General features: G+C 48.4%; 1 protein-coding gene and 1 pseudogene across 1 annotated transcript; one reads left to right on the top strand and one right to left on the bottom strand.

The window, feature by feature from the left end:
* The first annotated feature begins 1,187 nt into the window (after positions 1-1,187).
* On the top strand, positions 1,188-13,403 carry UTP11 (UTP11, small subunit processome component). The gene is given in 9 exon segments (XM_027537768.1): positions 1,188-1,347; positions 5,495-5,556; positions 6,745-6,847; positions 8,102-8,215; positions 8,695-8,758; positions 8,761-8,787; positions 8,884-9,014; positions 11,300-11,410; positions 12,131-13,403. Coding segments are annotated over 9 exon segments (759 nt in total). The 5' UTR covers positions 1,188-1,284; the 3' UTR covers positions 12,215-13,403.
* LOC113890109 lies at positions 7,439-8,095 on the bottom strand (annotated as a pseudogene).
* Positions 13,404-25,518: the final 12,115 nt, after the last annotated feature.

Below are 25,518 nucleotides of genomic sequence, written 5' to 3'. Positions count from 1 at the left end.
ATAAAGGGGTGGGCAGAACACACCTAAGCAACTCCTCTGGCCTGAACCCTGGACACACCCTTGCCCTCACCCCTAATAAGGCACCAGCCTCCCCTCCCAGCTCTTCCCTAGAAAAGGAAGCTGCTACTTTTTTTTTGCTCCCGCTTGGAGCTACAGGGGCCGCAGTCAAGTCCTGTCTGAATTTCTTGTCTAGCCTCTTGTTCAGTCGTTCTGACTCTTTGTGACCCCATGCACTGCAGCACACCAGGCTTCCCTGTCCTTCAACATCTCCCCGAGCTCGCTCAAACTCATGTTGAGTTGGTGATGCCATCCAACCATCTCGACTTCTGTCATTCTCTTCTCCTCCCGCCTTCAATCTTTCCCAGTATCAGGGTCTTTTCTAATGAGTCAGCTCTTCACATTAGGTGGCTAAAGTACTGGAGCTTCAGCTTCAGCATCAGTTCAACTCAGTTGCTCTGTAGTGTCTGACTTTGCAGCCCCATGGATTGCAGCACTCCAGGCTTCCCTGTTCATCACCAACTCCCCGGCATCAAGCCTTCCAATGAATATTAAGGATTGATTTCCTTTAGAATTGACTGGTTTGATCTCCTTGCAGTCCAAGGGACTCTCAAGAGTCTTCTCCAACACTACAGTTTAAAAGCATCAATTCTTCAGCGCTCAGCCTTCTTTATGATCCAACTTTCACATCCATATCTCTAGTCAGTTTCTGTTGATTGGGGAAGGCCAGGAACCCTTGTCAGTATCAGAGTAACCTGTCCAACGTTATGTAGACAAGTGGCAGAGCAACAGGTGGTTTTAAGGACTCTTGTCTCTCTTTAGAGCGGTCTTCCAGATACACCGGGAAATTCACAAGGCTCCTAGCTTTAAACGTACCGCTTAAATACAGCAAGTGGAACGGCGCTGTAGGAGACCGCGCATGCGCACACTCCAGGCCCAATTCGGTCCGAGGGCTGTGCCAGCCACGTGTTCCCAGGTGCCAACGCGGAGCCGAGCGCGAAGGCGAGGTTTCGGTACACGTGGACAAGCTCTGGCGAATAAGAACAGGAGGTTGTAGAGTCACGAGACTAGACCTAGAGAACTACACTTCCCAGAAGTAGCCTGTGGTGGACGCCTTCACTAGATGACGTATTTCCGGAAAGACAGCCGCTGGATAGGCTGCGGGGAGGAAGTGGGCGGTTCTAAGCCACTGGTGGCTTGGCTTATTTCCGGTAGGGTCCGTGGTCCGGCGGCTGAAGCGGTACGAAACCGGCATTGTGTACAGAGGTTTTCCAGAAGTGAGCAGACATGGCGGCGGCATTTCGGAAGGCGGCTAAGTCCCGGCAGCGGGAACACCGAGAGCGAAGCCAGGTAAGGTACCACAGGCCCCACTGAGCGCTTGCCGGTGGCCCCATGTGCTATTCCCGCCCCACAGCCCTCCCTACCCCACCACCTGCGGATCTTGGTCTTCTCCTTGCGGGCATGGTACAAGTAAATATATGTAAATATATGCTAGCGACGCCGGCGTGGCTGGGGCGGAGCCTCGCCGTTGGGGAGGAGAGCATGTTCGTTCTCGCTAGGAAAAGAACGGCTGTCCTTAATCCTGGGAGATAGGGCTATCTTGCAAGGTTTCGGTGAGGTGGTTAAATAAGATATTGTGTGAAAAGTGTTTGATTTTCTTACGGGAAGTTGAGGTCAAAGTTCACACAGCCATTAAGTGTCCCGACTGGAACCGGAGTCCGTATTTAAAGATGCTCAGCTCTGTCCACTGTGTCTGTGGGCTGAGCCCAAAGAGATCGGTGTTACTAATGCAGTATCATCATCATGCCTGGGTTTTGAGGTTCCCTGAAGATCTGCTGCATATGCTTTTTGTTATGTCTCCCCCCGTAATGTTCATGTTTTCCAAGCCCATTATATAGATGGGGAAAATGAGGTTCACAGAACAGAATTGGCTTGCTCGGTCATAAACACCAAATTCAGGTAAACAGTCGTAGGACTTTTGTGCGGGGTGTCCCTGTGTGGGGAACTTGAGTGGGAATTCGTTTAATGTAGGCAGAATCCATTATTCCACTACTCTCAGGAATCACACAATATCCTATCCAGAAAGGCCCGTAGGGATGTCTGGTCCAACTTCGTATTACAGATGGGAAAGGGAGAAGGATGTGTCTAAAGTTGTGTCACTGATGGGATGGGATGGAACTAAGGCCTCCAACCACAGTTTAGTCTTCTGGCTTAATGGCATTTATCAGACATTTATTGTGAACTTGCTGTGTGCTCAGTGGTGTGTTTGGAGTAGTGTAATTTGCCACCTTGTTTGGACCTATATATCAGATCAGATCAGTTGCTCAGTCGTGTCCGACTCTTTGCGACCCCATGAATCGCAGCACGCCAGGCCTCCCTGTCCATCACCAGCTCCTGGAGTTCACTCAGACTCATGTCCATCGAGTCAGTGATGCCATCCAGCCATCTCATCCTCTGTCGTCCCCTTCTCCTCCTGCCCCCAATCCCTCCCAGCATCAGAGTCTTTTCCAATGAGTCAACTCTTTGCATGAGGTGGCCAAAGTATTGGAGTTTCAGCTTTAGCATCATTCCTTCCAAAGAAATCCTAGGGCTGATCTCCTTCAGAATGGACTGGTTGGATCTCCTTGCACTCCAAGGGACTCTCAAGAGTCTTCTCCAACACCACAGTTCAAAAGCATCAATCCTTCGGTGCTCAGCCTTCTTCACAGTCCAACTCTCAAATCCATACATGACCACAGGAAAAACCATAGCCTTGACTAGACAGACCTTTGTTGGCAAAGTAATGTCTCTGCTTTTGAATATGCTATCTAGGTTGGTCATAACTTTCCTTCCAAGGAGTAAGCGTCTTTTAATTTCATGGCTGCAGTCACCTTCTGCAGTGATTTTGGAGCCCAGAAAAATAAAGTCTGACACTGTTTCCACTGTTTCCCCATCTATATATAGATACGTCTAAAAGTAATAACAGCTAGCAGTGCTTACTATGTGCCAGAGCCAGACAGTGCAGAATGCTTTACTCTATTATCTCATTTAGCTCTCAATAGTGTGTGAAAGTAGGCACCACTATTATGTTACATTTGCAGATGGAGAAGCTAAGGCTTAGGTAGGTTGAATAATTTGCCCAAAGACATACACCTATAGCTGGCAGTTGACAAAGTCAGGGATCAGATCTCTGAATCCAAAAGCCACCAAAGGTTGAACAAAGAAGCAGCTTTGTAAGAGATGTGTTAAAAATGCCCAATGAGAGGGGGAGAAAAAAAAGGAAAAAAAAAATTCTTAAAAAAAGGAAAAACAAGGAGAGATGATGAGAGAAAGCATCACTATGAGATCTGTTGGACTTGGAAGGCAACGATAATAGCTGTCCCTTTGAGCACTGACCACATGCTAGGTCCAGCCTAACGTGCTGTATAAGGATTATCTCGTAATCCTACAACATCCCTGTGAGGAGGATGTTATCCTCATTTTACAAATGAGGAATCTGATGCTTAAAGAGCCTGCCTAGTGTGACCAAAGGCACAATTTTGAGTAGTTGATTTAGATTCATAGAGAAGACAGAGGCCATGTGTGAGTGGGAGTAGAGGGTCTTTGTGGGAGAGGTGAGAAGGCCATACTGGAAAGGGTGGTAAACACATTGAAGAGAGCAGTCCCTATTTGGGTAAAGTTTGGACTCTTTCCTGTAGGTCCTCACTGCAGCAGTAGGGGAGCACTGGAAGATAGTTGGTATGGAAGGGGTAATTATGTGAACTATTTCAGATTCAGTGCCAGGCTTCCTTCTGTAATGCAGGTGTACATTCAAGTGGACATGACAGATTTCAAGATTTCTGCCTCACTTTGTTGCTCTTTTGACCCTTGGGTTTTCTCTCTCTACTGTCAGCCTCCCTTTGCTGTAATTAAAATAATGATCAGGAGAGGGCTTGGGTATTCTTTTAAATACTGAGTTATTTCTTGCATCACTTCAGGGGTGAGGATGAGAAAATAGACTTAAAAATCCCGTCCAAGTTATTATAGAAGTTTAAACAGTGAGTTTACGTACTTCATCAAAGATCAAGATCATTCAGAGTGGAAGAGGATGCAGTGTAGGAGAGTGGGGAAGAGCAGACTGTGGCCCCAGATAGAATGGGTCTAGTTCTAGCTTTGCCACTTACTAGTTCTGTCTGTGTTCTTGGGCAAGCTGTTCGTTAAACTGCCTTCCCTTTTTGGAAAAATGGGATAACAGTTGTGCCTGCTTTATCTGCTTTCCATGATTGTTTGGGGATAAATGAGATTGTGTTTAATGAGCCTAGCAGATTGCTTTGTAGTACTGATTTTTTTTTCCCACATTGATAAAAATTTTATTTACTCATGTTATATACTTATCCTTATAGGAGAATAGGCTTTTTTTTTTTAAAACCTTCTGGGAATGTCAAAGCTCCTAGATGTTACAAACTAAAGTAAAAGTACATGCAAATTCTTTATAATGATTTTTTCTTTCCTTTAATTTTATGTTTTCAAAATTGCCTAAGATGTAGTAGTAATTTTTAGCAAACGTGGCCTGTTATGTTGATGTAGGCAAAAGTTGGTAGCACTGACCTTGCCATAGGTTAAGTACTGAACAAGTGATAGCTTGTAGAAAGATAATACCAAGATTTAATCCTCGTACCTCCCATGCTATCCAAGTTCTCTATTAGAGAAAGTATTTTCTGTCATTCTTGGTTTTCTCTCATGCTTTGTACCAAAATTAGAATTCTGACAGGACACATATGCTGGGCAGCTGCTGTGTCCCGGAGGCTACCACTCGAAAGTCTCCTTTGATTCTCAGGCTGATCATGAGAAGGAGGTCCTGTTATTCTCACTTGATGGTTGCTGTTGTTCAGTTGCTTAATCATGTCCGACTCTTGGTGACTCCACGGACTGCAGCACGCCAGGCTTCCCTGTCCTCTACTATCTCCCAGAGTTTGCTCCAGTTCATGTCCATTGAGTCGGTGATATTATCTAACCATCTCATTCTCTGCCACCCTCTTTTCCTTTGTCTTCAATCTTTTGAAGCACTTTATAGTTACGAAACAGGAACTCGGAGAAGTGAAGTGACTTGTGCAAGGTCATAGATTGTTAAGAGGTACGGCTTGGATTTGAACCCAGTTCTTCAGACTCTAAATTTAGCTCTCTTAACCACAGTTGCTTCCCTGTTACTATGTTTTCCCTTCATAGTATTTTATAAACCCCTGGATTAAGTCCGTAGTAATTTTAGTACAGCTGGCAACTGCTCGTTTAGTGCCGAGTCATTGTTGCCTTTCTCTGTCCTTAATAGGCCAGGAAGCCTACTATGGCAGTGCTTGTGGCCTCTCAGCCCTGGGCAGAGCCCAGTCGGGGGAGGGAGGGAGCGGGGTAGCACATTGGCCGCCAGGACATGGATCTCCTGAGCGCTCCAGAGACTCTCCTTCCTGTCAGGTGTCATGTTGATTCGGATATGTGTTTGCTGAGGAAACTAAGCACTTTTTTTTTTTTTCCTTTTGTTTTCTAGCCCGGCTTTCGAAAACATCTGGGCCTGCTGGAGAAAAAGAAAGATTACAAGCTTCGTGCAGAGTGAGTGCAGTCCTTCTAGTAGAGGTGCTGCCAAAAAAGCTTACAACCTCCCTGTATTGCAGCTGAATTGCCTGAGTCCAACAAGGGACAGTTTCCTGCCATTGATAAAATGGCCAGAAGCTCTGGCGGCCCGTCAGATACTTTTCTGGGACCCTAACTTCTCTCTTTGTTTAGGTGGCGCGTTATTTATTTAACTGTCATTGCATTGTGAATTTTTTTATTATGTTGTTCCAGATCGTTTTCTCATGGTGGCTTTGATTTGCTTCTGCCTTGGTGTTTGAGCCAAAAGCTGAATCTTTTTTTCTCTCTCTTTTCTTGACGTTCAAGATAAAATCTAACATTCCAGTTGTTGAGTCTCTTACATCACCATGTGTGGTGTGGAATGAAGAGATGTGAAAGATGGATTCATGGGACTGAGCGTGGGTGATAATGAACTCTGAAAACATCTTATAAAACAATTATCCCCATTCTTCTTCTTCTTTAGCACTTTATTTGCAAAGTATTTTATAATTATTTGTTAGCCATGCATGTCAGCTGAGGTCCTTTTTTATGCTCCCAGAGCAGATGGTGATGAATTCAGTGGGTTGCTCTGGGTCCTAGAGTTTTTCAGGCAGATAATAATAATAACTGAGACAGTGCTCTATGAGAGTTACCATTTTTATACTTAGTTATTCCACCTAGCAACCTTGAGGGGATACTATTATCACGCCCATTCCCCAAATTAAATTGGGATGCAGAGTGGTTAACTAACGTATCCAAGATTACTCAGCCAGAAGTGGTGGAGTCAAGGTTTGAACACAGACTGTCTGGCTCCAGAGTCCACGATTTTAGTTGCAGTGCTGTACTACAACGTGTAGTTTAATTTGGTTACTTGGTGCTCAGACTTGCCTCAAAGCCTTGTCTGAGTAGTTCTAATTTGTGCTTTGTTGGGTCTCTCCCTGTAATGATGTAAATGGCACTAAAACTTACATGAAAAAATGACTGTTATTAGTTTCAGGTAAAACTGGGATAGGAGTGAAACCACAGAGAGGTGAACAAGGTCTGCAACAGTGGAGTGTGGATCGAATCTAGTTACCACTGCAGCTCTTTTGAGTTTCATTTTGTATATATCACCAGATGCCTGTAAAGTTTGCTTGTTGTGTTTTTTTTCTTCTTTTCTGCTGTGAACTTGTTTAACCTGCTTTTTAGTGACTACCGGAAAAAGCAAGAATACCTCAGAGCTCTCCGGAAAAAGGCTCTGGAAAAAAATCCAGATGAATTCTACTATAAAATGACCCGGGTTAAACTCCAGGTGAGTGCCTAATGGATCAGTTGGTATTTTGAGCTGCAGCTCAAAAAGGAAAATAGGGATGAGGGAGGAAATGGAGAGACAGGATCTTGGGCTTTTATTTAGCCCTTCTCCAGTTGGTCAGGTGCTCCTGGTCAGTATCCAAGGTGAAGCTGCCCTTTCACAAGCACCATGCGTTTCTGCCCGAGTCTCAGTCGTTTGATGCCTGGAACCGTTTCCGTTCTTCCTTTTCTTTTTATGTTAGAAAAGTAAAACCCGAACTTTATTGTTGCTTTTTGCGTTTGGAAGGATTTTACACACAGGCCTTGATCTTCAGAATACCCTGGATTCAGTAGAAAAACCATTTAAATGAAATTTTGTACAGTAGAAACTTTTCGGCAATCAAAATTTAGACTGTAAAAAAATATATGCAGAACATGCTTTTCTGAAAACATTGAACAAAGTGCTGAATGCAGAATGAAAGTAAGATTTTAATTCCACCAAAAGTAGTCATCATAGAAGGTGTAAAAGTCACTGTTCACTTTAAAAAATATATTATCCACAGACAATATCCTAACTCTAGGACGGGCTTTAGAAAGTCTTCAACTTCTTGCTTTAATAGCAGTGAGGTGAATATGATTGAGCTCTAGAGTGTGATCTGTATCCTCCACAACTACAGTAGGGAGAAGGTGACTGTCTTCTGCAGGTCTGATCCCTGTCTTGAGCAGTTCCCCATCCTCCTCCTTCACTTCCTTTGTAAGATCCACTATGACAGTCCTGAACATCATAGCCTCAATCATATCCTCTGTTGTAAAATCTTGACGGCATGAGCTGCTGTAGGTAGATCTCCCCTTGTAGATTCCTGGTGTAGGATTATGTGGTCTTTTTGCTATAGAGTAATCAACTCTGATCCTATGTTCATCAAGCTCCATTCCATTGGCACACTCTTTTGCTTCCTTGGCATCATCTACATTTTCAAAGTATACAAACCTGAACATCTAGACTGCTGGTCATAATGCAATAGACATGTCAGCCATTGGGCCATATTTAGAGAACACTTCCTTTAGACCTCTGTCTGTAGTGTGCAGGTTCAATCCAAATACTGCCGGAGCTGTTCTGAGTTGGTGACAGGAGGTGCTGAGTTGAACATGTGTCTTAGAGGCCTGGTGCATTGAGTGGCTGTTATAGGTAGCCTTTGGTCCAGCCATGAACTGTGCCTACAACTTGTTAATGATTTTACTGTAATAGGAACTGTATGTTCTCAATTTGGATTTTTAGGATGGAGTTCATGTTATTAAGGAGACGAAGGAAGAAGTAACTCCAGAACAGCTGAAGCTAATGAGAACTCAGGATATCAAATATATAGAAATGAAAAGGGTTGCAGAAGCAAAGGTAAACAACTAAAAATGTTTATTCTGATATGTATTTATTGGTTAAGAAGAGAAATAGAAATCCATTGATCTCAAGTTATAAGTTGATTCCTTCTGGCATTTCTAATCTTAAAGTACACTTAATTATGATAATGTTTTAAAGGTATAGTTAGCATGGTAGAGTAGAAAGAGGTCAAGTTTGAGAATGAGACAGATTTAGGTTTAAATTCTGGCCCTGCCTTTTATTAACCCCATGATTATGGACAAATGAACTTCCTGGGGCTGTTTCCTTATTTCTATCTCATAGAATTATTGTAAGGATTAAATGAGTTTTGTGCAATGCCTGGCTTGATACATTTTAGTGATCCTTTCTTTTGAAAGAATGAAGCAAATTCTTTGCTGGCTGGTGATAATGATGTGAAATGGTCTAAACTTTTGCAAATTCATTTCTGATATCCTAGAAGAACCCAACATAAAATGAGACCATATTCTGTGTTGCAGAAAATTGAAAGACTAAAAGCAGAGCTCCATCTGCTGGATTTCCAGGGGAAGCAACAGAATAAACATGTTTTTTTTTTGATACCAAAAAGGAAGGTATGAAATGTTTGAAGGTTTCTGGGACAGTCTAGCATGTTGGTCTGTGTTGTTTGGTGTTAGAGACAGCACCTTAAGGATTGTCTTGACTTTTAGTTGAACAGTTTGATATTGCCACTCACCTGCGAACAGCCCCAGAACTAGTTGACAGAGTCTTTAACAGACCCACGATAGAGACCTTGCAGAAGGAGAAAGTGAAAGGAGTTAACAATCAGACTCGACTTAAGGTAAGTTTCTCCATTTTTCTTCAGGTCTGAGTTTATGGGAATCTAGGTTCCTTTCCTCCTTTTCCCCCCGCTGTCTCCCCCACACTGTCTCACCTCTCCACCCCCCAACCCCCCGCACAGCATTCTATAAGATTATTTGTGGAAAAAGTACTAAGTTCTCTTTGGAGAAACAGAAGGAGAATTTGGTGATGGGAATGGAAGTGGAGGAAGGTTTCTTAGTTTCTAAGATTAGAGGATGTGTGGCATAGTGGTCAGGACCATAGGTTCTGGTCTTTAGGTCTGCCTCTGTTTTCTTCTCTTTTTTTTCTTTTTTGGCCATGCTGTGAAGTTTGTGAGATCTTGGTTCCCTGACCAGAAGTTGAATCTGGGCCCCAGCAAAGCACAGGGTCCTAACCATTGCACCACCAGGGAATTCCCTAGGTCTGCATTTGACTCCACTTCTGACCCTGGGCTTATGCTTTCAATGCTGTAACAGATGGTAACAGTTTTAAAATACACAGAGCGGGGGAGGGGGACACTGAAGATGAAGGGATTTGGTATACTTTGATATTAAACCTTTAACAGTGCCTATGCATATCCCAAGGTCTTTCATGTTCTGCATTTGTAGCCCAGATTTTGGATCGATTTGTCCTTATGGTGTTTTCCATTGCTGTAACTGGGTTCATGCAGAAGACATGCTTTTCCTCCAAGTCTTCTGGAGTTGAACTCTCACTTCTGACTGATTCATTTAAAAAACTGCTGTCAGTGTGTTTCAAGCAGACAGCTGTTCTGTTTTGATTTGAATCATTTACACCGCATCAGCTTTGCTTCCAATGTTTAATTTCACAGCAGCTTCTCTAGCTCAGAGGCAGCTAAACTTGCTTTAGTAATATAAATACCCGTAATTAGTTTGACTATATTGGGTAATCCCATAAATTTGACAGTCTGTGCAATGAAGTGAAAACAAAAGCTGTCTGAAACCACTGCTGTGAGACTATGCTAGAATTGGTGAATCGTTTACGTCTGAGGCCCAGTAATATTTGAAGATAACACTTCCAGCTGAAGAGCTGGCTGACTAGTGTTCTAGTGCTAACCTTGTTTGTCAGGGAGTTGTGTTTTCAATTAGCTGTGTTACTGACGCGTCTCAAGTATGCAGTGGTCCCTAAAGAGATTGGTCCTGTGTAGGACAGTTCACCAACATACCTTTGGAAAAGCTGGGAAAGTTTGAATCTTGCCCTTTTGTCTGGTGGTGGTGGTGGTTTTAAATCTCTTATTGAAAGCAAAATTATTTTGATTAATAAGAGACTGCTAGTGGTGGCTTACAAGGGAATTTTTAGTCTGTAACTTGGAGGGTTTGGGAAATCCATGAATGGCTTTAGGAAGTCTGTGAACACCTTCTTCCCACCTTAAAATTTTATGTGACTAGGTATGTATGTTTGTATGAATTTATACAAACATATATGTACATTTATGTGAAGAAAGACTCTCCAGAAAAAGAAAGAATCCAAAGCTTTCATCAGTTTCTCAGAGGTCATAATTCCCTAGTATTGAAGGGCCATTTCTTTCTTTTTTTTTTATTTTTGGTTGCTCTGGGTCTTTTTGCTGCACAGGGGTTTTCTCTGGTTGTGGCGAGCAGGGCTACTCTCTCGTTGCGGTGCAGCTCATCGTGGTGGTTTTTCTTGTTCCGGAGCATGGGCTCTAGGGCTCGCCGGCTCAACAGTTGTGACACATGGGCTTAGTTGCTCTGTGGCACGTGAGATCTTCCCGGACGAGGGTTCGAACCTGTGTCCCCTGCACTGGCAGGTGAGTTCCTATGCACTGTGTCACCAAGGAAGAGTTCAGGACCACTGGACTTTGAGGGGTCATCAGCAGTGAGAATTTTCAGGTCAGCTTTTACTGACAGAGAGTCCTTCTGCTCTCTTGAGTTCTGCGGTCACTGCCCAGGGACCCTTCTCTGCTTCTCTATATACTGTGTCACGTTAGGTGACTGGGATGCTCACACAAAGGGTGAAGCAGCTCTGAGTAGTAGTGGAAAGATTCCTGGGATCTGTGACTCTCGAGGCGCAGCCCTGCCTCTCTCCAGGTGAACCGTGTGTCCCTGGGTAAGTCACCAAGGTTCCATTGGCCTCTGGAATGCAGTGCTCTTAAAATGGACAACTTCAGAGTGTCTTGTTACATTGATTCTGGAGTAAGGAGGGAATTGACGAAACCATTTATGCATTTGGGCCTAAGTGGACTCAAAAACAGTTTCTTACTCGTTTTTATTGTATTAATTGTTTCACTGAAAAGGTGTGCTTCCTCTGCAGCGGATAGCGAAAGAGAGGCAGAAGCAGTATGACTGCCTGACACAGCGGATTGAGCGTGAGAGGAAATTGTTCGTTATTGCGCAGAAAATTCAGACTCGCAAAGACCTTCTGGTGAGGAGTGAGAGCCTTAGGCATTCATTTTATTTTTTTCCTTGTAAAGGTCTTAACTGAAACTGGATTTCAGCTTTGTGTAAATCAACCCCAGTGAAAATGTCTGCTCCTCAGGGGCAGTGGTTTGAGCCAGTGTCTGTTACTCTGACAGTGTTGAAATGTTCCTTGATTAAGAAGGTAATAAGGGGCTTATTAGTCAGTGCTTTGGAACAGCCAAGGGTAGGATTGGGTGGCATGTGAACTTTATAGCTTATGAACAGCTATCTGTAACATTTAAACAGGTTAACAAAACAGTGCGTGTCGTTCACTGGTATTTAAAAATAGACAACATTGTGTAGTTAAATAGCAGAGCTAAGGAATATAAGATGCCCCTTTCATATTATTATCATTCCTCTAAATGTCAAATTCTTTGGCTTTGCAGATCATTTTGGTCTGCCTTTCTCAACTGGGGTTCCATAAGAGAAGCCCTACCAAAAAAGAATTAATGATTTGAGTACCTTTCTTCTCAGTTTTCACAAGAACTTCTGCACAGCCAACCAGCATCATTATGGAAGCCTGGGGGAGGACTTGAGTCATCCAGTCAGGGATGCCTTAGGACGAAGGGCTTTGTCTCTTTTGAATGTTGAGATGGGCTGAATTAGGGGCTTTAGTTATTAAACTTTCTATTTTACACAGCCCTCTCTTGTTACAGCCTTTACTGGTAACTTTTTTGTTTTGTAGGATAAAACTCAGAAGGTAAAAGTGAAGAAAGAAACGGTGAACTCCCCAGCTATTTACAAATTTGAGAGTCGTCGGAAGCGTTGAAGTTTATAGATAAGCCTTCTCATTCCACATGGAGCAGAGTTTACATTTTCTTCTCCCAGTAACTTCAAATTCCATTGGTCGAAGTGACTTGGTTTTCCTGTTTGTAACCATAATTTTTTTGTAGATTTGACATTCGATACGAACAACATTAAAGCCCCTTCCCCCATCTGAATTGTGGGTTGTTGAATTCAGTCTGTTTTTGGGCTGAGCCGTGCAGCCTCTGAGATCCCAGCTCCCCTACCAGGGATCCAACCCAGGCCCGGGGCAATGAAAGTGCCAAAGTCCAGCCACTGAACCGCGTGGAACTGCCTGACCCCAGTCTTACTTTTCTATACTTTCATTTTTTTCATTTTATAAGGAGTATAATCTTTTATATAGCAAGTTTGGCAAACAGATGAGTTCATTCCTAACCCCAACACTTACTCAAGAACAGCAGGTAACTTTTGCGTATACTTACAGGCTAGGACGTCAGGGGAGCTGGGGCGAGCACTACCAAGAGCACCCTGGTTGGTCTCCGCCATCTGTGGGGGTTGGCACTGTTGGTGTTTGTGTTTTGGAGTTGTAATTAAATTCTTCTATGGCTGACTTTTTTCATTTACTATTAAATCGTTAGCTCTTTTCCATTTGGTTACACCATTAAAATTTTAATATATGCTCACAGTAAAAACTAAATATTTTTAATATTTGCATAATGTTTTATCTAGTGGATAAACTGATTTTACCCTCATTCATTCTTCATTTATTGGATATTCAGGTGGCTGAATAAGTTAGCCAGGAATGATTTTTTTTTTTTTTTCTTTCACACTTTACAGCTGAAGGTAGAAACCCTTGGAATCAGGAACTCACAGGGGCACTTCTTTATTGATGAAACTCAGACCAGGCTCTGTGTTCCTGCCCTCCTGGCCAGTTCTTGATGGCAAGGCTATAAATGGCTTGGTACAGGCCCTCACCCTGGAAATAGAGACCCCAGCCCCAGGGTGTGTGCAGCAGACACAGACTTCCCAGAGTCTCACCCTTCCCTTCCCTGCCCATATAGGGATGGTAGGCCGAGACCAGTCAGGACAGGGCTGAGCATGCTTAGAGCAAATGTGGGAGGAGCAGGATTCTGGGAGGCTTGCTTACACCTCATTCCCTAGAGGGGGAACTGCTCTGTGTGGATTTTAAAGATTAAAAAAAAGTTAAAACTTAATTTCCATGACTGTTATGTTCTGTACAAAGCTTAAAATGAAAGCCTGTTTCGTCAGGATGTACTCGGTGGGATATAGGTCTGGGGGCCCTGGAAAACAGGAAGAAGGGCCAAGGGATTAGAAGCCAGCAGCTTTTGCCTTCAGGAAGGAAGCGCTTCCCAGTCTGGAAAGGTGCTGAGCTAAGTGAATGTCGACAGTCTTATGACAAAGGCATTTAGAGAGGTGAGACCTGAGCCAGGAAAGGACTCATCACATGGGTGTTGGATAGAGGAGCAGGCCAATCCAGCAGCAGTCTGTTCCTGGGACAGCACAGCTTGATCCTGCTGCTCTGACTCCCTTGTCCCTGCTTGGGGGGAAGGTGGGAGGAAGGTGGGGAGTACACCTAAATGCTTTTGGTGGAGCACACTCCCACACAAAGCTGCCCACACTGTAGACTCAGGTTAATAGATGCACATGGTACCAACCACTCAGGCTGAAACACGGGTGTGTGCATATCTGCATACCCTCTGGTTCCCAAACAACACTAGGGTTTCATGGATGCAGGTTGCTGTGCTTAGTCATTCAGTCATGTCTGACTCCATGTATGTAGCCTGCCAGGCTCCTCTGTCCATGGGAATCCTCCAGACAAGAATACTGGAGTGGAATGCCATACCCTACTCCAGGGGATCTTCCCAACCCAGGGATCGAACCCAGGTCTCCCACATTGCAAGCAGATTCTTTACTGTCTGAGCCACCAGGGAAGCCTAGGAATACTGGAGTGGGTAGCCTATCCCTTCTCCAGGGAATCTTCCTGACCCAGGAATTGAACTGGGGTCTCCTGCATTGCAGGCAGAGTCTTTACCAACTGAGCTACCAGGGAAGCCCCTGGACACAGGTTAGCACCCACAAGTCCTCACATAGGTGCACAGGTCAAATGGAGCAGGAAGATCCATCCTCTCTGAGTAAGTTCCAGGGTAGAAGTCATCAGAGCACTAGCTCCGTAAGGGATAAAGCTAGGGATCCTGAAAGCTGCTCAGTTTGTCCGACTCTGTGACCCCATGGACTGTAGCCCACCAGGCTCCTCTGTCCATGGGTTTCCCAGGCAAGAATACTGGAGTGGGTTGCCATGTCCTTCTCCAGGGGATCTTCCCGACCCAAGGATTACACTTGTGTCCCTTACGTCTCCTGCTTCGGCAGGTGGGTTCCTTACCGCTAGCTAGTGCCACCTGGGAAGCCTAGGGGTCCGGAGCTGCTCTTAAACTGAAGGCTGTCTTTGAGGCCCGAGGATTCTAAGGGGTAAGATTGGCTGCCCCTCTGATGAACCCAAGAGGCTTCAGCTTCATGAGTCCCGAAAACAGGCCAAGGGCTTTGACGTTTTCTTGCCTGTTGGAACCTCAGACTCCTGGCTCCTTGCTTGGAAAAGAGAGATTATTGTTTCTTTAGGATCCATCCCATCCAGGTCCAGAGGGTGCTTGGGCTCTTGGTGGCATCTATTCTAGCTGTGCCAAGAAGAATGTGACAGCCTCCAGAGGTGGAGAGCATTTCTCTTGGCAGAACACATGTGAATCAGATCTCTTGTACAAACCCAGGTTTCCAAAGCAGCAGCTGCACGGGTGACATGGAAGCCCCAGGCCTCTCTAGCACAGAGAACCGGCTGACCCAGCTCCGTCTTAGTCCATTGCCACATCTGATTGAAGCATCTGATTGCCCTTCTGATTGAAGCAGGAGAATATCAAGCCCTGGCTATTCTGGTTTTATTTGAAGAAAACCTTGCTGCTGCTAAGTCGCTTCAGTCGTGTCCAACTCTGTGCAACCCCATGGACTGCAGCCTACTAGGCTCCTCCATCCATGGGATATTCCAGGCAACAGTAGAAGAAAACCCTTACACTGGACCAATTCCTGACAACAGAGTGGGGAAGGGCCCAGTAGGTGGAGCTCCTGCCCCTTTGCTGAGGTTAGCTCTCAGGGTGCTGGCGTTGAAAGCACCCAATACTCCATAGGTGCTTAGTAGGCATTTGGTAATTGGATTTAATGCCACGTAAGTGAGCTCCTGTGAAAAAAGATGTTCTGCACCCCAGTCCCCTTCCTATCCCCACCTCCCCACCCAGCTTGAGATTGGTGTGGCCCCCAAGGGACTGGAAAGAGCCCTCCCCTCACATTCTGGTGAGGGTCATGGAGGAAGCCTGTGCTGGTGTCCCAGGTTGTCCGATGATGGGTGGTTCCACTGAGACATGGTGGGTTCTGCCCATGTGCAGTTCTGTTTGCGAGCAGATGCAGACTCGCTCTGCCGACCTGTGGAGGCCAGCGAGGCCGGGCCTGCTGGGACTTGAGACAGAGAGGTGAGTGGGTGTCTGGTGCTGGCCTCCCTTCCTCCTTGAGCTCTCCCAGCGCCAGTTCACAGAGCCTCATGCACAGGGTGTCAGAGAAGGGCGGGGGAAGCCTGGGTGGGAGTCCTGGCTCGGAGGCCCAGGTGAGCGGAGTCAAAGGCGGACGTGAAAGACCGTCTTGGGGCTGAGCTGGCAGGTTTCTTGTGCAGCTGTCTCCTGGGGTCAGGGGGTGCGCTCTCTTGCCAGCCAGGTCACGGGGCCTCCCTGCTGGCAGGGCTCCCGCCGCCCATCTCCCTGGGTCTGTCTCAGCAGAACTGCGGGGAAGAGGCAGAGAGCAGCCTCGGAACTCCAAGAGGCAGTTTCCTTCCCCAAGCCCAGTGCGTAGACTTAGGAGGTTCGAGAGGCTGCCCAGTTCATGCTTCTGCTTGTTCTCCTTCCCTGACTTCTCTGGTCAGATGGAAAAAAACCTCTCCTGCTTCCTCAGACTCCCTATAAGGAATCTCCCTGTTCCTTATTTCCAGATGCATCGTCAGTACTTTTGGGAAAGTGCAGTCTAATCTGTATCTCTCCTAACTGAAGGGGCTACCTCGTTCTCCCTGCCCAGTTTTGTCTGCATCCCTTGATGGCCCTGGTAATGGCCATGGCCCTTTCCTCTCTTGTGCGAGGCGAGCTGACTGGGCGGGGCGGTGGTGCTGAGGGTAATGGTAGAGGCTGGTTCAAAGCAGAGCCAGGGACCTACTGTTTCTCACCAAGAGGAGTTTATCGGGGGGCTGCTCTTTGGGGTAAAGGGTGGAAAGGAAGCCCTTTCCTTTCCTCCTGTCGTCTGTCACCTGATGGCCAAGCCCAGATCATAAGTGTTAATGAATTGTGGTGCCCCGGAGGCAGCTGGGCAGCCCCCGCTGCCCTGAATCAGCCTGACTCATTTACAGCTCTCTCCAAGTTCCCCCAAAGGCTTCTTTCTGAGGTGACAAATGGGGGGGTGGTTTCAGGTTTCATGTGTTCACATTACTGGATGGAAAAAAAACAAAAAACCTTTCCAAACCAAAAAACCAGCTTCTACAGCAGAAACATGTCCCGAGAGCACTGAAAATTTCCCCATCTTCTCTTCTCAGCTGCTCAGTGACACTGAGGCCAGTGACAGAGGGGTTAAGAGGAGGGGGTTGGAGCCAGGCTGTGTAGAACGTTGGGGACAGTCCCTTTAAAGGTGGCAGCACCTGCTTTCCTGCATAAAGACAGGGGAGGACCTTTGCGGGGCCCTCTAGTTCTGGAGTCTGTGGCCAGCTGTGGATTGCCAGGGGACTGGCATGGGCAGGGGCTGGGGAAAGGGTGGACCTCTTGCATTTCGAGCTAATTTGATCCCAGGGGGTTGGAGGGCAAGTGTCCCTCCCTCAGAGAGAGCTCTTGAGGTGGAGTGGTATGTGGGGAGATTTAGGGTCCATCTGGCACGTGGAGATTACGGGGCACCACCCTGTCCTGCTACTGGCCGGTAGCGTTATAAACCACACCCACCTGCCCCCGAATGGGGCAGATGGCCTCCACGGCAGATGGAGACTAGGCCAGCAGTGACTGGACGAGCTTTGTAGTCTCAGTCTGGCCTCCCTAGTAAGACAATCCAGAGGGGCAGTGGCAGCTGTGTGTGTGCGTGTGTGTGTGTGTGTGTGTAGGGGCTGGGCCCTGGCCTTGTTGGGCCATTCTGGAGGAGAGGGAAAGAGGGAATCCCAGATGGAGCCAGTGGATCTTGGGGGCACACCTAAGTTTGCCGTGTAGGGGTGGCAAGTTCTCAGCGTGGCCCTGACCCAGCCCACCTGCCTGGCCTCCTGAAGCTGCTCAGGTTAGTTCTCGAGTGTTAGTTCTCAAGTGAAGGCGATGGTCCTCCGCAGCAGGAGTCTCTGCTGCAGCTGGAGCCTGGTGGGCTGGGGCAGACCCCCTGCCAGGTCCCCAGAGCCCAGGGTCTGGGCAGCAGCAGCTCCTCCCAGAGGACGCACCCGTTTATTATGCGCTTGGGCTCCCTCGCTGCGCAGGCAGGCAGCGGCCTTCATTAGCGCAGGAGCTGGGGTCTGTTTTGGCTGCCTCATCAGCATCAGTGAACTGCGTCCCTGCGAGATTTGATACAATTTAATTAACCTAATTAAAAGCTCTGATTGCAGAGATGATTGGGGTAGCGCCAGCAGCGACTGCATATTTATAATGAGCTGCAAGGTGTGGGACCGCAGCCAAACGCCACGCATCCTAATGAGCGGGAGCCGGGAGCCAGGGAGCGGGAGAGCGAACGTTTATTTTTGGCAACAATGCCCAGTTCCTCCCTGCTAGGGAGTCAGAGACCTAGGGAGCGGAGATGGACCTGCCCGCTGAGCTCTTCGGTGCAAGGTGGGAGCAGAGCCGTGCACCACACGTGTCCCGGATGCCCACAGGAGCACACAGTGCCCATGCTTTCTGCTGCAGACTGGGGGGCGGAGACCCCAGCAATGCACTTTTCCCGCTTCTCTCCATCTCTGGATCATGAGCCGTGGTGTGAAGAAATGGCCCAGCAGAACGACCTCGATGTCAAGTCTTCTGGATCCCTGGGCTGTTCTCTTCCAACTTGTCAAGGAAGATCAGAGGCTGAAAAGCTGGGTGGGGAATCAGAAAAAGGGGTCTGAAACTTCAAGAGACCCAGGTGAGGATCCTGGGCTTGGAACAGACAGGAGAAACAGGAGTGATGACTCTCCAGCTCATCCCGGATCCCTGTCTCCTGACTTTCTTCTGAGAACCCTGTGCCCGAGAGGGCCACCTCCCCTGGACTCTCCTCTCTCACTGCCTCTGCTGGGGAGTCTTGGTTTGTCTGACTCAGCATTTCCGCTGTAAATCACATCTAATAATAACGAGAGTGAGAGCTGTGGCCGAGATGCTGTGGGTGAAGGGGCACCGGTGAGAAGGGGTGCGCTGCCTAGGTACAGAGGGGTGTCGAGAGGGGAGGCAACTCTGGGCTGGTGGGAGTGGGCACTGGGTTCGGAAAGTCACCATCAGAGGCCTGGGGGGTGGGGAAAGGAGGTGTGAGCCTCCCTCACCCCCAGTCCTGGGGAGCTTGGGTATGTCATAAGCTCAGCCAGACTGCCCAGCACCCCCCCCCCCCAACCCCCACCAGAGTGCTCTGAGAGACGCCAGGACAAGATGAGATCTGTCCCCAGCCCACCTTGCAGAGCTGCAGCTGTTTAGCTCTCTTATCAATCTTCTCTGTGGGTTTAATCATCTCCTTGTCATCCTGCTGGGGCAGCCCTCCCCTTGCTGGAGCCTGGCTTTCCTCCCGTCCCCCTCCCCCAGATATAACCATCCTTTTCCACCTGACTTCCCTTGCAGGAGATAGAGCATGGGCCAGGGTGGCTTTGTCCCAGGCTTAGTCTTGGCGGCAGGGGCAGCAGTTCCCGTTTTTGCAAGGAGTCAGGAGGGAAGAGGGGTGGGTAGAGGAGGCCCTGGTGGAGAATCTATCCTAGTTGGGTACTTGAGATCTTTGACTCCACTCCTGGCGGGGTAGGGTGGGGCTCAGGGGTGGGCCACGAGGGCCTTTAGCCCAGATCGGGAAGATCCTGCGAAATGTCCCTCCCTTCCTTCTTCCTCTCTTCTGCTAGCTTCTTAGGAGATGCATCCACCCACGCCGTCCAGCGAGCCAGCTCTGGTCTCTTTTCCTGGGTGGGTCCTGTGGGGCCAGGCCCTGTGGAGCCTTGTGGGACTCCGGGACCCGTGGGCCGGAACCACGAGCCCACAGTTTTGTGTGCATCTTGGGAAAGAGGGTGCCCAGGAGTCAATGGAGCCTGTGTTGTGGTCCAGGCTGGGAGCCAGGGCACAAGGGGCTATGGGGCCCATCCCTGTGCTGACGTGCAAGATGACCTTCAGGGCAACTCTTGGGCCCTTCTCCACTTCACTCTTTCTCCTCTCCAGAATATGTAGGGTATAGGAGGGGATGGGGGTGGCTGGGGTGGTGTATGCACCCCTCAGAGGGCACAAGAGAAAGAGGTCCTTTCCTCCTCCGCCCGCTCACCACTCCCACCCCAGGCACTCTCAGTGCAAGTGGAAAGCTCATTTCTTCCCATGTCTCAGAAGTGGATGGGAGGTCCTGAAGAGGTTAAGATTAGTCTGAGCATCAGGCAGCTTGTCCTCAAGGTGGGGGCTGAGAGGGTCCCCTCAGGAGAGGACCACAGATTCCTGGACCACAGGGCCCTGAATGGGCTTGGGCTGGAGGGGACTTGCTCCCTCCAGCATGAGGCTGGGCTCTGGAGGACAATGGTGTGTTGATGAGGCTTTGGTCCTGGGCTCACATGACCCGACGGGGGTGGTTGGGCCGCACGTGGCTTAGCCGCCTGGGCTGACCTTTGGTCGCTGGCTGGGGAAGAGAGGAAGCCATGAAGCTGCCCTCCCACTCAGTGTGCCCTGGGCCCTCTGCTCCCCCACCGGGGAGCTGCCTTCTGGGCACACGTGATCTCTTCACCTACCTTCTTTTGGCCTCTCCCCTTCCCTCTGCTCTGTGTGTGCATAAATTGTGTGTAAACATGTATGTCCATGTGATTGTGAGGGAGGAGGCTCCCAGAGAATGAAGGACAGTGAGGGAAGAAATGCCCTTCATAGGGAGGAAGTTTCTTCCATCGTGGGGACGCCACCAGGGTAGGGCCAAAGTGTATGTGTGTGTGTATATTTACCCACATGTGTTCCTGGGCACAGGGGGTGCATGTGCATGCATGTAGAGGGCAAGGCCTCTACCCTGCCTTGTCCTGTGACCTCTGCCCTCCTCTAGTGAGAGTGGGGGAAGTCTAGGTCAGCACTTTCCAGCTGGGGCTGGAGCCACACTCCCCCACCCTCTGGCACTGGGCCAGAGTGTTACTTTCACAAGGAAAAATGAAGACTTTTGGGGGATTGTGTAATTATTGTAATCAATTGAATTAACCAAAAATTACCAGTCAGGAGGCAAGGCGTGTGCATGTGCACACACACACACACCCACACAATGAGTTACACACAGACATGTTTACACAGATGGAAAGTCAAGATATATAGAGAGGTAGATAGGGATATACGCACACTTAACAAATTTTTTTTTTTTTTTTTTTTTTGAGAAGCTAGGGAAAGGTCCTAAGCATTTTCTTTTTTATAAAAAAATTTTAAGGGACTTCCCTGGTGGTCCAGGGGTTGAGACTCCACCTTTCAGTGTGTGTGTGGGGGGTTGCTGGTTCTATCCCTGGTCAGGGAATTGGGATCCCACATGCTGTGAGGCAATTAAGCCTGCACACAGCAGCTGGAGAGAAGCCTGTGCGCCACAACCAAGACTTCATGCAGCCAAATAAATAAATGTTACAAAAATGAAAAAAAAATTTTTTATATCGGAATATAGTAGATTTACAATGCTGTGTTAGTTTCATGTGGACAGCAAAGTGATTTAGTTACACATATTGTTACATCTGTTCTTCTTCATATTCTTTTTCCTCGTAGGTTATTATAGAGTATTGAGTATAGTTCCTTGTGCTACACAGTAGGTCCTTGTAGATTATCTATGTTATATAGACAGTCTTTCATATGCTAATTCCAGCCTCCTAATTTATCTGTCTCTCACACCTATGATTCTTGAAGGGGGTTATCCATCCTGCCTCTTCTTCCTCACTAAGGCAGATACAGCCAAGCAGGTTATCTGAAGAGAAACTCGAAGTCCCCAGGGGGTTGAGAACAGGGGGCCTCTGAGACGGGGGAAGCCAGTACAAATGACATGCTGCAGAACTTGGAAAGGGAGTCCATGGTCTGACTTTGTCATGCAATTTATTACAAACATTACATGAAGATGTTTTAACATGTTCTCCTTCGTTGGGAGCCTCATCCAAGTCTGACTCTAGGGCTAGTCTACAGCAATAGCCCCTTGGTGGCCCTGAGGGGTATGTAGAGGGAAGTTAAATTCCAAGATCTGGGATGAGGTGGGGGTAGGGCACCCAGATACTGGCATGGGGAGGCCTGTGGGTGAGGAGGGACCAGGATGGGCACCCTCAACCTCAACCTCTCAAATGAACAGCTTTGAGTGATTTGATTGAGGGGTGTTTCTTACCTCTCCCCACTCTGTTTTCTTCTTTGCCTCCTCCATCCCACTCCCATATAGTTCTGCTGACCCCACTGGATGCTGGGGACACAGTATGGGAATGGTTCTCAGCACTGAAGCAGAAAGGAGAGGGCCTGGAGGGCAGGGTTGGAGGCCGGGACTGAGGCAGAGGCTGGAGCTGGGATCTGGACTGGGAGCCGAGCTCAGCGCAGACCCCAGTGGGGGTTGTTGGAGGCTGGGGTGCAGGGTGTCTGTCTTGGTCTTGACATGATTCTCAGGAGCCTTTTTTTGGAGTCCGAGGCAGGTGTTCTCCTCCAATGCAGAGCACGTTTGGCGTCCGCTCGCCCCTCGGAGGGGCGGGACAGGCCCCCTCCCGCTGCTCCCCTCGGCTGAGCAGAGTCATACATCACCAAGGGGCCGGGCTCCCTGGATGTATTGCCCTAATACGTCGCTATAGCAACCCCTCTCTAATCCTGCATTATTCTAATGTGGTCCCCCTCCCCACTGTGATGTATAGCTTGGGTCTTGGAGCCGTGAGGCACCTTCTCTGAGTCTGCTCCAAGTACCCCAGGGATGAGTGGGTCCGAGGCTGGCTTGGCCTCCCTGGGTCCGGTCTTGCTTCTCCTCACCCTGCGCATGTGACCCTTTGTGAGCTGGGGTGCGGAGGTGGGCTCTGGCCTGGTGGCCCACCCGTCCGCCTGCCCAGAGAGGGGAAGCGGCAGGCTGTGTGTCCTGGCCCTGGCACACGAGCGCTTGACGCACCGACCCACGCCAGCCTGCCCGGCCTGGGGACCTGAGGCCTTGGGGTTGGGGGCCAGGGCAGGACAATGGCCACATTCCGGCTGCCAGCCACAGGCCCCCATTGTTCCTGTGGACACTGCCTGCTTGAGGGCCTTAGTTCTGGCCCTCACCCCGCTTGGGGCGTAGGATGCTCCCTGGACCACTCCCCCGGGGACCATAGAGGGGTGATTCATGGGGTGACCAGGGCATAGCAAGCCCCAGCTGTGCCCGGATTCTGGGGGGTGGGAGGGGGAGGTGACTGAGGGTTGTTTGTGTCAGGAGAGGGCGGGGTTGAATAGCCAGAGGACTCAGGGCTGTGGACACCAACCACGTCATTTCATACTCCTCCTCGTGTGTGGGCTGCTCAGACAGGCTCCATTGTCAGAATGGCAGGCCCACCCAGGCCGGAAGGGAAGAGAGGATGGAGAGGGGTCACCTCAAAGTGGGGAGGACCCAGGACACACCCCCACCCCCACCCCAACTGCACTGAGATCCAGAGAACGGCAGGGGACTTACTCAAGATCACACAGCTTGGTGGGGACAGGCCTGGGTCTAGAACATTCCCCAGACCTTTTTGGTGCTGAGATGCTGCTGCTGTTTCTGGTAGTAAAACAGACCCAGTGGTGATCTTCAGCCTTGGCAGAAGTTATATTCACAAGCTCCTTCCTCTCCCTCACTTGCTTTGAAATTCCTCTAGTTCAGGTCAGTACCTGGCGTCCCTGGAATGAGAATTTGGAGCTAAGGGGAGTCCTAGGGCCATGCAGAGGCCATGCCGACTCCATCTTCTGTAAGGCCCTGAAGAAATGAGTAGGGCAAGGAGGTTGCCAGTGCTCTGACACACAAGATCCATGGATGTAACAATAGACTTCATTGTTTCCTCCCAGTTGGTGATCTCACTTGGGCTCTCACATGCCTACTCTATATGGCTGAGAGGTAGGGGAAGGGAAGAGGCTAGCTAGGAGCATTTTAAGAACAGGGGGACTGGTCTTATTTACCTCCATGTTCCTACTTCTCAACATGCTGCTGCTAAGTCGCTTCAGTCGTGTCCGACTCTGTGCGACCCCATCGACTGCAGCCTACCAGGCTTCTCCGTCCATGGGATTCTCCAGGCAAGAACACTGGAGTGGGTTGCCATTTCCTTCTCCAACTTCTCAACATGGGACCTGTTAAACTGGATGATTGGTTGAGAGGATGGATGGGGAGTGGTTGGGTAAGTGGATAGGTGGGTGGCTGAAGAGGTGATCAAGGGTTGCATGGATGAGTGGAGTATAGGTAGATGAATGGATGGTTGCCTGGGTGCACGGGTGGCTGGCAGGTGGATGAATGGATGGATGCAGGATGGATGGGTGGATAGGCAAGGGAATGATTCATTTTATGTACTGAGGTTCAGAGATGACAAATGACCCAGTTTGGGTCATCCTAAAGATAAACAGTGGAGTGAAGTCTGGAGCCAGCTACCTGGCCCCTGCCTTTGAGGCTGGGATGCGTGGGTCAGTCTCTGGGTAGGGCTGCAGTAGAAGCAGGAGTTGGGACCTAAAGGAATCTGTAGTCGTGTAAGTATCCTGAAAGGTGGCTTCCCAGAGTCTAGCAGCCTTGACCCTTCTGTGTTGGGATCATGTATGCGGAAGTGTTCTGAGCATGGCAGGAAGAGGCTTGAAGTTTCAGGAAGGCAGAACTAGTGGAGTCTGAGGGCACTGGGGCTGAGTCGTTTTACCTCTTAGGGATCAGGCCCTGAGTTAGAAGCCCCAGAGACAACTCCCAACTCATTCTTCATGACCTAGCTTAGTGGTACCAGTGTCTATGGGGCCTTCCCTGACCCTCTGGGTGCTCTCTCCCCGGAACCCAGCACAGTGCTACTAAAGAAGGGGCTCAGAGCACATCACCAGGGCCATGGGGTTGCCACAAAGAATCAGAAGCGGGGGAACAAACTAGGAGACTGCACCTGCCACTGATTTTCTGGGCCATTTTGGACAAGTGCCTCAACCTCTTTGGGCCTGCGTTTCCTCTTCTATGGTTGGGAAGTGGAAAGGTTGAACTTTTCTTCCCAGGATGGTTTTGAGAATGAAGAAAAATAATTCCGGGAAAGGGGGAGAAGGAGCACTAGGCATTATTTTTCTGCACTGCTTCAGCCCCAGCAATAACACGATAATATACATTGTACATATGAAATTGATTTTATAGCTAACATTTAATGAGCACTTACACTGTGCCGGGCTCTCATTCTAAGCGTTGATGTGTATCATCTCTCCTCTAGGTCTCACAACAGTCCTACCGGGCAGGTCCTGTCATCATCATCTTTTGACACGTGAGGAAACTAGCTTGCCCAAGGTCCCATGGGTAGCAGTTGGTGAGGCCAGGATGGAAGTCTGGACAGATGCCACGGCCCACATTCTTAGCCACCATATGTAGGTCACTTCTCAGTGCACAGTCCTCTGAATGGACACACAAGAAGGTTTCCTGACTTTCTTGCGGATTCTAGGTGACTCATCCAACTTTCCTGAGCCTTATGAGATTTGCCTGGTTGCACAGTGGTGAAGAAGGTGACAGATCCTAGCCAATTAACTCCAAAAACCCACGGTCCCCACTTCTCTCCCTGGTTCAGTCCTGAGTTCTGGAACTCCCTCTGCTTTGGGCACACCCCCCAAGCACTGGACAGTGCTGTTCACCTCAGCAGGGTGTCTAAAAATGACATACACCTATCATTGTTGTTCATGTTATCTGACCATCAGATTACATGGGTTTTCTTCTAGGCTTTACAACCAACTAGTCTTGCTGCCTTGGATAGGTCATTCAAACTCTCTGGGCAACACTTTTCTCATCTGCAAAATAGGAATAGTTAATGTGAGATAATGAAAACAAAGCACAAAGTCAGTGCTTGGGTAAGTATTATGTCAGGGTGCCTTAGACCGAGTGGGATGGTGGTAAAAGTTTATTTACATTTTGGTTGTCCTCCTCGCTCACTTGTTTTTGTATGATGTGCTG

Source organism: Bos indicus x Bos taurus, chromosome 3 (assembly GCF_003369695.1).
Source record: "Bos indicus x Bos taurus breed Angus x Brahman F1 hybrid chromosome 3, Bos_hybrid_MaternalHap_v2.0, whole genome shotgun sequence".
Classification (NCBI taxonomy): Eukaryota; Metazoa; Chordata; class Mammalia; order Artiodactyla; family Bovidae; genus Bos; species Bos indicus x Bos taurus.
This window is presented reverse-complemented; position numbering and strand designations above follow the sequence as displayed.